At 40.4% G+C, this 13,480-nt stretch overlaps 1 protein-coding gene across 3 annotated transcripts; it reads right to left on the minus strand.

Moving 5' to 3' along the window:
• Positions 1-257: 257 nt before the first annotated feature.
• Positions 258-13,195, minus strand: ZFP37 (ZFP37 zinc finger protein). Of its 3 annotated transcripts, none has more exons than XM_065878407.1 (4): positions 13,064-13,195; positions 8,933-9,014; positions 8,489-8,623; positions 258-1,765 (listed from the first exon to the last, which is right to left on the minus strand). In XM_065878407.1, the coding sequence occupies exons 1-4, from the start codon at positions 13,193-13,195 to the stop codon at positions 258-260; spliced, it is 1,857 nt and encodes a 618-aa protein (XP_065734479.1). The 3 variants fall into 3 exon arrangements, with proteins under 3 accessions (XP_065734479.1, XP_065734477.1, XP_065734476.1); XM_065878405.1 differs by having other exon boundaries at positions 8,933-9,017; XM_065878404.1 differs by having other exon boundaries at positions 8,933-9,059.
• Between the last annotated feature and the right edge of the window lie 285 nt (positions 13,196-13,480).

Below are 13,480 nucleotides of genomic sequence, written 5' to 3' on the forward strand. Positions count from 1 at the left end.
CTGATTATTCAATTATTAACAGTTTTAAAAGCTTTATATTCAATCTGAATATACAGATCATTTAAAATATTTTTAAAACAATATTTTATATAAAAGGTTTAAACTCTCCATCCATTTCTTCCATGTGGTGATTCATTTTCAAATTCTCTCATGTGTAACAAGGTGTAACTTCTTGTTAAAAGCTTTCTAACATTCTTTAAAGTTAGAATACTTCTAAGGTTAAATAAAACCTTTAGTTCAGATTTCCCACACTAATTTCACTCATGAGATTTCTCTTCTGAATGAGTTTTCATATGTTTAGTAAGGGATGCATTTTGTTTGAAGGCTTTTCCACATTCATTACATTCGTAAGGTTTCTCTCCAGTGTGGGATCTCTGATGTATAACAAGTTGTGACTTTGCATTGAACGCTTTTCCACATTCATTACATTCATAGGGTTTCTCCCCAGTATGAGTTCTCTGATGTACAATGAGGTGTGACTTTTGGGTAAAGGCTTTCCCACATTCATTACACTCATAGGGCTTCTCCCCAGTATGAACTCTCTGATGTTGAGTAAGACCTTCAATTTGCTTGAAAGCCTTCCCACATTGATTGCATTCAAAAGGACTTTCACCGGTATGAGTTCTCATATGGTAAGTAAGAGATGAGCTATGTCCAAAGGCTTTTCCACATTCATTACATTTATAGGGTTTCTCTTTAGTATGAGTTCTTTGATGTATAATGAGGTGTGACTTCTTGCTGAAAACTTTCCCACATTCACTACATTGAAAGGGTTTCTCACCTGTATGAATTCTCATATGTTTAGTAAGGGATGAGCTATACTTAAAGGCTTTTCCACATTCATTACATTCATATGGTATTTCACCTGTATGAGTTCTCACATGTTCTGTAAGAGATGAGTTATACCTAAAGGACTTTCCACATTCCTTACATTCATAGGGCTTCTCGCCTGTATGAGATCTCACATGTTGAATAAGGTTTGAGCTATGTCTGAAGGTTTTCCCACATTCAGTACATTCATAGGGCTTTTCACCAGTATGAACTCTCAGATGGTCAGTGAGGGCATGTTTATGACCATGGGCTTTGCCACACTGAATACACTCATACGGTTTTTCTCCAGTGTGAGTTCTCTGGTGTACAACAAGGTGTGACTTTTGGCTAAAGGCTATCCCACATTCATTACATTCATATGGTTTCTCACCTGTATGAATTCTCTGATGGTCAACGAGTCCTTGTTTGTGGCTGAGAACCTTCCCACATTCATTACATTCATATGGTTTCACTTTATTCTGAGTTTTGTCACACTTAGTATGAGATGAGCTACGGCTGGATGATTCCTTATGTTTTTCTCCAGTTTGAATTTTGTCCCGTTCAGTATGTTTCTTGCCAGTTTGAGTTTTGTCAGGACTATTAGATGAGCTATGGTTGGGTAATTTCTCACATTTTTTTCCAGTTTGATTTTTGTCTTTCTTTGTATCAGATAAGCTATGGCTGAATGATTTCGTATGCTCTTTAGCTACATCAGGTTTCTTTTCTACATAATTTCTTACATGACCAGGTAAGTCTAAATTCTTTCCATGTGAATCAAATTTAAGAAGCTTTTTTTTTGAAGGAACATATTTTGTACTCACATTTTTTTTCCCCAATGAACTACATTCATGGCCCTTTTTCTTAGTCAGAGTTGTTTTCTTGAAAGCAACTTCCCCAAGGAGTTTGTTTTGAGATTCCTGGTGGTTCTCTAGCTGGTCATCATCTTGCTGGACTTCTTCTAAAGTGGAATTCAATGAGACATTCTTGTGAATCTTTGCACTCTCATATTTTGGAATACAACTTATAAAGAAATGCCTTGTTGTGGGGCTGAATCTTTATTCAAGCCTAGTATCCTAAAGTGAATGAAATATCAAGTGCAAATGTCCCTGTCTTTTTGGACTTGAGGGGCAAAGTGCTGTAGTAAAAACAGGAAAAGAAAATTGACAATAGTGATTAGAAAAGGCTTTGGCTGTTTATAAATATGACCCTGCAACCTGGGAGAAAAGATGAAATAAACACAAAGAGCAGTGAATAAAAAACAGATGAAGTTAAAAGCTTGTAATTGTTGTTGACACTTTTTGAAGTCTCTCCTCAGCCCAAGTTGCCCAGATTTAATAACTGCCAATCCACCAACAGTATTTGGCTCTTACAGCCCATCTGTATTCATTCAACTCTCCATAGTCACGGTTGGAGACAGCTGGCTCAAGCCAAGATGTCCAATAAGAGTATGTCTCCTAAAAACTTAGACTCTAGTTAGTCTCCACTGGGTGCTAAATTTAAAAATGATATAAGACAAGTACTACAAAGCCACATTTTCCCTATGTAAACAGAAAGTTCATCAGTACAAAGAATAAAGCACACATACACAGAAAAGCAGAGATGTAAGATCATGTGTCCTCAAAGAGACCAATTGCATAATCCCAGTTCCTAATGGCTTCCCAGTACTGGTTCTAGTCCCCAGCTGAAGTATCACCCCTTAGGTTACAAGAAGCCTTATAATAAATTCCTCCATTTACTTAGGATAGCTCAAGTAAAATTTTGTTATTGCTCCCCAAAGAGCCAAAATAAGAGAAAATAAGGTAAGTCCATCAAAGAGTACTGAACAGCATATAGATGACTGAGGGATTAAGCAGGAAAGGATGTTCCACTGCTACCACCCATGATTAATAATGCAATTCCTGTAGTAAGAAACATCCCACAGTTTCTATGAGTTACCTGATGTTTTTACCATATTATAAAGTTTGATATTGGCAAATAAACTTTACACCATTCGGATTTACAGTGTACACACACACTTGTTTTCCAATAGTTTGCTATGGAGCACACCTTCCTGTCAGGTCACTCTAATTGCCAATTATAAGTTTTAAGCTAATTCCTAACTCTAAGTGACTGCTCACATTCTTTCCTCCACACATTATACAATTATACATTTTGAGATATCTTCTCAATCCATGCTTCCCTTCTCTGAGACCACCACCCACATTGCCAGAAGTAGGCAGCCATGTTTGTAGCATATGATCCAACTTCTCCTTGAAAACAATTGATCAGACAGTGGTAAACACCAGGCTCCAGCTATTCAACAATTCTCCTAAGAACTTAGAATTGAAACTTGAAGACTTCTGTTAGCTAGATATGGATGTTACATATGTAAAAACCAAACAATTTAGAAGCTAGGACTACCATTTTGGGGGTGGCCTTTTTCAGCTATGGACATGGAAAAACAGAAAAAGCTTCAGGATAGGAATCAAAGAGACTCAAAGAGAGAAGCAGATATAAGAGTCCCCATGACCTCAGAAAGAAAGAGATAAAAAGTGAATAGTTGTTTTACTAGTAAAAGAACATTACATGGATAAAGTGAAAACTGAGTTCAAACAGAAAAGAGTTATGCCGTTTGAATATATAGCCAGGAAATACTATTACTTTTATGGAGAACTTTTAAGAGATTAGTTCCCATGGAGTAGATCAATTTTTATAAGTATACATAAAGTAGTGTTATAGTAGGAAGAATTGGAGTTGCCAGCTACTTTTTCATTTAGGAAATTTTAAGTGATGCAAGCATCCTGAGAGAAAGAGTATAACAAGAACTTTTTTTTTTTTTTTTTGGCCGTACGCGGGCCTCTCACTGTTGTGGCCTCTCCCGTTGCGGAGCACAGGCTCCGGACGCGCAGGCTCAGCGGCCATGGCTCACGGGCCCAGCCACTCCACGGCATGTGGGATCTTCCCGGGCCGGGGCACGAACCCACGTCCCCTGCATCGGCAGGCGGACTCTCAACCACTGCACCACCAGGGAAGCCCAACAAGAACTTTTATGTAGCATGACAAGGCTGCATCTTCCAATGTCCAAGGATGCTGGGATGGATGGAGGCAAATCTCCCTCTGGGAAGAAAGGGATCAAAACTCAAACCTTTCCCCTTGAGGTGTAACATTATAAGAACCTCTTATTATGATGATTTGGGCTGGTCCCAACTGACATTGGCCAGCTGGAAAAGATATAAAGCACCACAAGAGAAATTTACCATTAGGGAGGGGAGGAGGCTCTGAACTAGTGAACTGGTATAATAATAGGGTAATACTAGAGGAGAGCTGGGTCTGGCAGAGCATGTAATTAAGGCTATAAGCTTGTCCTGAATCTGAGACAGTAACTAAGACATGAATTTTAAGCTAAAATGACTGTAACTTCAGAAATTGAAGCATGGAGCTCATTAGACCCAGCAAATCATTGGAGGGAATAGAATAGTCCTTCCTTGAAGAAACTTCCAGAACGACAGAAGAAGCTGAGCCAAGAATAGAGTCCCTGTAGCAATGACAAAAATGTATGTATTAAATGACTCAGGATTATTTTTTAGTTGTAACACCAAGTATCAGCGAGAAAAGTGAAGACAGCCAAAACTGGAGCCACTAATGCAGGGATCAAAAATTCTATGAAGGACTTCTCTGGTGGCTCAGTGGTTGAGAATCCGCCTGCCAATGCAGGGGACACGGGTTTGAGCCCTGGTCCGGGAAGATCCCACATGCCGTGGAACAACTAAGCCCGTGCACCGCAACTACTGAGTCTGCGCTCTAGAGCCCGTGAGCCACAACTACTGAGCCATCATGCCACAACTACTGAAGCCCGGGAGCCTAGAGCCTGTGCCCTGCAACAAGAGAAGCCACTGCAATGAAAAACCTGCACACAGCAATGAAGAGTAGCCCCTGCTCACCGCAACTAGAGAAAGCCTGCGTGCCGCAACAAAGACACAACGCAGCCAAAAATAAATAAAATAAAATAAACAAAAACAAACAAACAAAGAAAACTCTATGAAGTCTCTTCATTTGTCATTTGAAGGACTGGTCCCTCTGGTCTTGGGAAATTCATGGAGTCTTGAAAAATTCAATGTTAGAAGAAACTTAAAAAGATATTGTGGACATTCTGCTAATTTGGGGACTGTAGTGATATATAATAACTGAATATTTTAATGTTTGGTGGCAACATCTAAGACGAATATTTTTAAGGGGGGATTTAATAAGCTACCTAAGAATTGGAGCAATTTAGGTATGGGACAATATGAATATAATTTGGGTGATGTCAGTCAGAACTGAGGGGGGAAAAAAATCAGGAACTGAGGAAAGAATAGTAAGAGGGAAGGCAGAGAGCAAGGATTCATGGGAACTCCATGGCAGACAGGCCTAAAATCTGACCCTGATAAAAACAAGGAAGGTGGAAGGAAGCTCTAATTTAGAAAGAAAGATAAAGCTTTCAATTTCTGACCATCTGAGAATAAGCTATCCTGTAAGGAGGTAAAATATAAGACAAAGGAATTGAAGATTTATCTGGACAAGATAAATTTATCTTGGAAGTCACCAGTATAGAATAAATAGCTTGTATTTACACAACAGATTATTCCTTTGAGGAAAACAGAATTTAAAAAAAGAATAGACAGTAGAAGACAAAACCTTAGGGACACTTCAAAGTGAGAAAGAAGAGAATCTGGTGAAAAAATTGGTAAAGGAACACTTAAACGATAAAATCAAATTCAAGTGGTATAATTCAAGCTAGGTGGGCAAGAATTTCAGGCTGATCAAAACTATTACAATATGCACTGGAAGGTTACCACTGCTGACTTTAAAGTCAGAAATTGTTAGAGGCATGGATCCTATGGAATTTGACTGCCAGGGTTAGGGAGAAAATGGAAATAATGTTGGTGGTATGGACCACAGGTCTAGAGCATTTCACAGTGAAAGGGGGGAAATGGAAGGTAATGAGGGGCAGGAGGATTACCCCAAGAGATTGGATAGAGGACAGATTTAAGAATGCCTGAATCTCTAAGGAGAGAAATTTGATACTATGGGGTCTAAGAGTGTGGGTAGATGAAGGGAGAAAAGCTGAGGATATTAGGAAAAGGGAGGATAATTTTTAAAAGCATTGCTTTAGAGAGGTAAGCAGGAATGGGATTACTTAAGAAAACAGCTAAAAGGGTTCACTGCTCTTTCTCAAACCTGAGCAACAGAGAGCATGGATGAGGAAAGATGGCTATATGGAAGGGTCAGTTAGACATCTGATGGTCTGGTACCCAAGGTTTAGAGCCCTGTTTTTCACCTTTTTTCCTACCACAACCCGAGTGGTATGGCAGACTGTATTATTGTTCCCTGTGGATTACACCTCCTAGCCCCACTGTATGGCCATTTGAATCCTCCCTGTGAAAGGAGTATACATTCCTACCCAGTTGAACTTGGGAGTGGCCAGGTGATCTGCTCTGACTAATGAACCAATAAAATGTAAGCAGAAAGAGATATCTACCACATCCAATCAGTGATTTTAAGTCATCATATGGTTCCACTCCCTCTTCATTGCCTCTGTAATGAGACCAGAATTTGCCAAATAGGGACTGCTCTTTCAGCGTAGGTCACAAGATAATGTGGAAAAGGGCTGCAGCTTGAGCAAGAAACAAATCTTTCTTTTTGTAGGCCACTAAGATTTTAGGGTCTTTCTTTAATGGGACGTAACTTAGCCTAAGCTGACTGATACAAATGGTATAAGCAAATCCCCATAAGTCACACTGGCTCCCGACTACAGTGAGTCTCCTATGAGAACCTCTCATGTGGACAGGTTCACAGAAGGAAGAGATATTAGAATCTCCAAGGTTGGAGAATCTTTGTAGTTTGAACTCTTTTTCCCCTAGGAGATTTTGATATTTTTCTACTGCTACTTCCTAGGATCTATAAGACGAATTTAAGAATAAATTATTTGAAGAATTCCAAATCCGTGCACCTATGGTCAATTAATCTATGACAAAGGAGTCAAGAATATACAATGGAGAAAAGACAGTTCTCTCCAATAAGTGGTGCTGGGAAAACTAGACAGCTATGTGTAAAAGAATGAAATTAGAACATTCTCTAACACCATACACAAAAATAAACTCAAAATGGATTAAAGACCTAAATGTAAGATCAGATACTATAAAACTCCTACAGGAAAACACAGGCAGAACAATCTTTGACATAAACTGCAGCAATATCTTTTGGGACCTTCTCCTAGAGTAATGGAAATAAAAGCAAAAATAAACAAATAGAACCAAATTAAACTTAAAAGCTTTTGCACAGCAGAGGAAACCATAAACAAAATGAAAAGACAATCTACAGAATGGGAGGAAATATTTGCAAACTATGCAACCAACAAGGGATTAATCTCCAAAATATAAAAACAGCACATACAGCTCAATATCAAAAAAAAAAAAGCAAAAAACAACCCAATCAAAAAATGGGCAGAAGATCTAAACAGAACATTTCTCCAAAGAATACACACAGATGGCCAACAGGCACATGAAAAGATGCTCAACACTGCTAATTATTAGAGAAATGCAAATCAAAACCACAATGAGAGGGGCTTCCCTGGTGGCGCAGTGGTTGAGAGTCCGCCTGCCGATGCAGGGGATACGGGTTCGTGTCCTGGTCCAGAAAGATCCCATATGCCGCGGAGCGGCTGGGCCCGTGAGCCATGGCCGCTGAGCCTGCGCGTCCAGAGCCTGTGCTCCGCAACGGGAGAGGCCACAACAGTGAGAGGCCCGCGTACCGCAAAAACAAAAACAAAAACAAAACCACAATGAGGTATCACCTCACACCAGTCAGAATGGCCATCAAAAAGTCTACAAATAATAAATGCTGGAGAGAATGTGGAGAAAAAGGAACCCTCCAATACTGTTAGTGGGAATGTAAATTGGTACAGCCACTATGGAAGACAGTATGGAGGTTTCTTAAAAAACTAAGAATAGAGCTACCACATGATCCTGCAATCCCACTCCTGGGCACTTATCTAGAGAAATCCATAATCGAAAAGATACATGCACCCCAATTTTCACTGCAGCACTATTTACAATAGCCAAGACATGGAGGCAACCTAAATGTCCATCAACAGATAAATGGATAAAGAAGATGTGGTATATTTATACAATGGAATATTACTCAGCCATAAAAAAGAATGAAATAATGCCATCTGCAGCAACATGGACCTAGAGATTATCATACTAAGTGAAGTAAACCAGACAAAGACGAATATCATACAATATCGCTTATATATGGAATCTAAAAAAAAATGATACAAATGAACTGTACAAAACAGAAGCAGACCTACAGACATAGAAAACAAACTTACGGTTACCAAAGGGGAAAGATGAGAGGAAGGGATAATTTAGGAATTTGGGATTAACATATACACACTACTGTATATAAAACAAAACCAACAAGGACATACTGTATAGCACAGGGAAATATACTATTTTGCAATAGCCTATAAGGGAAAAGAATCTTAAAAAATATATGTATGTATAACTGAATCACTTTGCTGTACGCCTCAAACTAACACAATATTGTAAATCAACTATACTTCAATAAAAAGAAATATATATTTTTTTAAATTAATAAATAATCAAAATGTGAAAAAAAAAAGAATTCCAAAGTTACCACCAAGAAACTAGGAACTTACTTCCATTGTCTCCTATTCCCTTGGGTCTTGCTATTTCACTCAGACCACCTTGTCTGGGTCTTTTCCCCTTTCCCAGCCATGGCTCTTCTCCTTTTCCCAACTTGGATATCATGTCTGGTTTGAGAGCTTGATACCCTATTCATGAGAAAAGATAGAAATTGAGTGTTAGAACAACAAACATTCCAGAAATCAAGCCCTACCATTTAAGCTTCAGAGCTTTTAAAGGATAAAAGAACACATGGCTTCTGAAATTTCACAGTGCAGATGTCCATGTACCCCATCTGAGTAGATCCTCCATTTTCAAGGCAGAGGAGCACAAGTATTCTGGCTAGTACCCAAAAGGGATTAAAACTCTTTGATTCATAAAAATTAAGGATAAACTTATCCAAGGACTTCAGAGAGAAGGCATCACAGTAGGCACACTTTGAATTACTTTGTCCTTACCCATTGAGGCTAGGTTGCTGTAATTCTCCAGCATCACATCCTTGTACAGGCTCTTTTGAGCAGGATCTAGTTGCTCCCATTCCTTCTTGGTAAAGGCCATAGTCACATCTTTGAATGTTACCGATCCCTGTAACAGCACATTCCTAGTTCAGTCCAATGTTATCCACATCAGTGAAAGATGCAGACAAGATGATAATGACTTTCTCTTACCTTGACCATTCACTGATGATCATAATGTTATACACGGGGCTTATTTTTTACCCAATTTTGCATTTTTGTTTTTGAGAGACAAAAATCATATTAAGAAATGTCCCTATAATGGACTCAATGTTTGTGTCCCCCCAGTTCGTTGTTGAAACCTTGCCCTCCAATGTGATGATATTAGGAGATAGGGTCTTTGGGAGATAATTAGGATTCAATGACATCATGAGAGGGGAGACTTCATGAATGGGATCAGTGCCCTTATAAGAGTCACGAGAGAGCTTGCTTCCTGTCTCTGCTCTTTCTGCCAAGTAAGGATCCAACAAGAAGTCTGAAACCTGGAAGAGGGCTGTCGCCAGATCCCGACCCGATGTCGGACTTCTAGCCTCCAGAACTGTCAGAAACAAATTTCTGTTGTTTATAAGCCACTTAGTCTATGGTAGTTTGAAAAAAAACTCCTATTATTATCAGAGAGAAAGACAATTACAACAAACAAACAAACCAGAATCAGTCTTCATCTTTTCTTCTGTAACTAAAGACCATGGAGTAGTGTTTATAGAGTTCTGAGGTAGAAGAATTGAGACCCTTGGTTTTTATGACCAGTCAAAAAATCATTTATGTTTGGAAGCAAAAGTAAGGTATTTTAGGCATGTAAGGATGCAGAAAGTATATTACCTATGTACTTTAGAAATAAAGAGAAGGAGGGAGGGAGAAACTGGGAATGTGGTAGGAAGAGGAGAGACAGGAGGAGGAGAAGAAGAGGAATTATTTTTAAAAGAAGGAAAATTGGATCAGAGTAAAGATTTCAAGATTGGGAAAGACTTAAGCATATACAAGAGAGAACCATGAATAATAAAACCAGTAAAATGTCTAGTTACATCCAAGTAACTTGATAACGTTCTGGTGCAATTGTTATAAAAGTAACCTTGAAATCAAGAGGCATGATGTAAGAAAAATAAGCAGGCATATAACTGGTTGGGGACAGGGGAGAAATTAAAGCATGTTAAACTTCTCCTCTTATTAGGCAGCTACTGGAGAATTCTGAAACTGATAAGTATACATTCAAACATGTCTGTTTAACATTTGAAGATCACCCCTGACCGCCATAAACCACCAATAAATTAGCTGCATGTGTCACCAATCTCTGACCTCACAAACGTCCAGTCACTGATTCCTGTAACTCCCGTCATTCATTGTCACTGGCCTCCCAATCACTGAGCCAGCATGGCCCTTCCTAATCACTAAGCCTATAATTCCAAAATTACTGATCCCAACAAACTCCCAATCACTAACAGCAACAGATCTCCCCAGTCACTCGCCGCACAAACACTCTGATTACATATTCCCACAGGTTCCTCAACTATTGATACCAGTGGAACATATCAATCTCCATCTCTGATATCACCCCAAATCCTATCAATCTCCAGTCACTGATGCCAACAGAACTTTCAAACAGTGGCTTTTACAGAAACTCTAATCACTGCCAGTAAACTTCACTACATGCTCACCCTCTTTAGCCATTCCCTTTGCCTGCTTGCTTTAACCAAAACCTACCTGTCTCTTGAGGACTCTGTTCCCTTACAGTGATCCCCGTGGAGGTTGTTTGCCCACCTCCACCCCAACCCATGTACCTCAGGGCCTGAAAATGAAGTAAATTATACTTTCAACAGTTTTTCACTCATCCTTCAAAATCCCTATGTCGTTTAGAGTATCACCAGACTTTAACCCATTAATAGTCTGGTTCGATGATTCACTAGAAGGACTCACAGGGTTCAGCATAGAGCTGTACTCATAGCTATGGTTTAGCACAGCAAAAGAATTCAGTGCAAAATCAGCTAAGGAAAAAGCTGCATGAGGTGAAGTCCAGAGGAAGCCAGGAACAAGTTTCCAAGAGTCCTCTCCCAGTAGAGTCACACAGTACATACTTAATTCTTTCAGAAATGAGTTGTGCTAACACATGTGAAATGTTGTTTACCAAACGATGCTACTAACAAGGGCTTAACTTCCAAAATATACAAACAGCTCATAGAACTCAATAAAAAAAATAATAAAAAAATAGGCAGAAAACCTAAATGGACATTTCTCCAAAGAAGACATAAAGATGGCCAATAGGCACATGAAAAAATGTTCAACGTTGCTAATTATTAGAGAAATGTAAATCAAAACTACAATGAGGTATTACCTCACACTGGTCAGAACGGCCATCATTAAAAAGTCTACAAATAATAAATTCTGGAGAGGGTGTGGAGAAAAGGGAACCCTCCTACACTATTGGTAGGAATGTAAATTGGTACAGCCACTATGGAGAACAGTATGGAGGCTCCTTAAGAAACTAAAAATAGAGTTGTCATAGGTTCCAGCAATCCCACTACTCTTGGGCATATATTCAGAAAAGATGAAAACTCTAATTCGAAAAGATACATGCACCCCTGTGTTCACTGCAGCACTATTTACAATGGCCAAGACATGGAAACAGCCTAAATGTCTGTTGACAGATGAATGCATAAAGAAGATGTGGTGTATATATATACATATATATATACATATACACACACACACACACACACACACACACACAATGGAATACCACTCAGCCATATAAAAGAATGAAATAATACCATTTGCAGCAACATGGATGGACCTAGAGATTATCATACTAAGTGAAGTAAGTCAGTCAAACACCATATGATATCACTTATATGTGGAATCTAAAATATGACACAAATGAACTTATTTACAAAACAGAAACAGACTCACAGACATTGAAAACAAACGTAGATTACCAAAGGGGAAAGGGGGTGGGGGAGGGATAAATTAGGAGTTTGGGATTCGCAGATACAAACTACTATATATAAAATAAATAAACAACAAGGTCCTACTGTATAGCACAGGGAATTATATTCAATGTCTTGTAATAAACCATAATGGAAAAGAATATGAAAAAGAATATATGTATATATATATATTTTTTCACTTTGCTGTACACCAGAAACTAACACAACATCGTAAATCAACTATACTTCAATTTAAAAAAATGTTGTTTACCAATGCTTGGTAAACAACATTTTTAGGGGTTGGTCAAATAGCCTCTCTGTGCCTAGCATATACAAAAGTCCCAGATTCCCAGAAGGAAATCAGGCATTCAGCATAAACCACATTGTTCACATGGTTTAGGCACAGTGAGCCACTTTTAAAATTCCTGGGAATAGTGGGAACTCTCCTGAAATCTAAGTTCTCGGATGTTAGCCTTGCAATCAGACCTTTCTAAGGACAGCTGTTTCAGGTCTTTCATGTCAACTTTTCTGCAGTCATCCTCCCTCATTCACTGAAAACTTTAACACCAGATCCCTTTTCACCACAGTCCTGCACTATCTCTATATCGATGCAGAAGAGCCTTTCAACATCCTGGCCTATTGTAAACCATCATCATCATCTCTTCGCTTTAACTACTGCAATAAGCTACTAACTGACCTCCCTGCACCTCTGCACGCAGCCCGGGACAATCCAGTCTAACTACCAAAGGCACCGTAATCGCTGGCTCCCCTAGACATTCCCAGTTGCGACCCCCACAGACTCCCCAATCTTTGATACATCCCAAAGCCCCCATTTCTGATCCCCATGGCCTCCCAAACTCTGACTTTCCAAGGACCGCCACAGACCCCTCCCCTCCAACCACTGTCACCGTATATCCCTCAAACACTGATTTCCTCAAACTGCAGCAGTCACGGACTCCACAGACACCTCCCGAGCACTACTCCATAGATCCCTGAGTGTGCTAACACCATCCCCCCACCCCTGCAAGAGGCCCTCCAGTACCGACTCCAACTCCCGAATCACCTATCTTCACAGACTACGGTAACCCTCCAGTCACTGACGCCCGATTCGACCGCAGCTGACCACCAGACCACCCCTCCGCATCATCGCGCTCACCGCGGCGCTGCCCCCGGGCTCCGACACAGCCATCTCCGGGGAACACCCGGCCTGTCCAGCTGTCCCTACACTCCTCCTCCGATCCGCGGTCTCTGGCTTTGTCAGGATCAGGGGGCAGGCGGAGGCCGACATGGCGGCCCCCCAGAGCGCGGCCTCTGCCATTTCGGCAGCTGCGATGGCGCCGCCCCTGGGTATTCGCCCGGGCGCGGCCATCTTGACCGAGTCGCCGCCGTACAGTGGGGACCTGGCGCTCTCGGCGGGCTCAGAGGTGGGTGGCCCGGCTAGCTGAGATGGTCTCGCAGTGGTGAGGTGCAAGCGGGCAAAACCTGGCTCGCAGACTGCTCCCTGCAGAGTGCTTCACTGTGCCTGACAACCCACCCCCGGCGCTCAAAGGTTTCAACACTTGAGGACAGAATT

Source organism: Phocoena phocoena, chromosome 6 (assembly GCF_963924675.1).
Source record: "Phocoena phocoena chromosome 6, mPhoPho1.1, whole genome shotgun sequence".
NCBI lineage: Eukaryota > Metazoa > Chordata > Mammalia > Artiodactyla > Phocoenidae > Phocoena > Phocoena phocoena.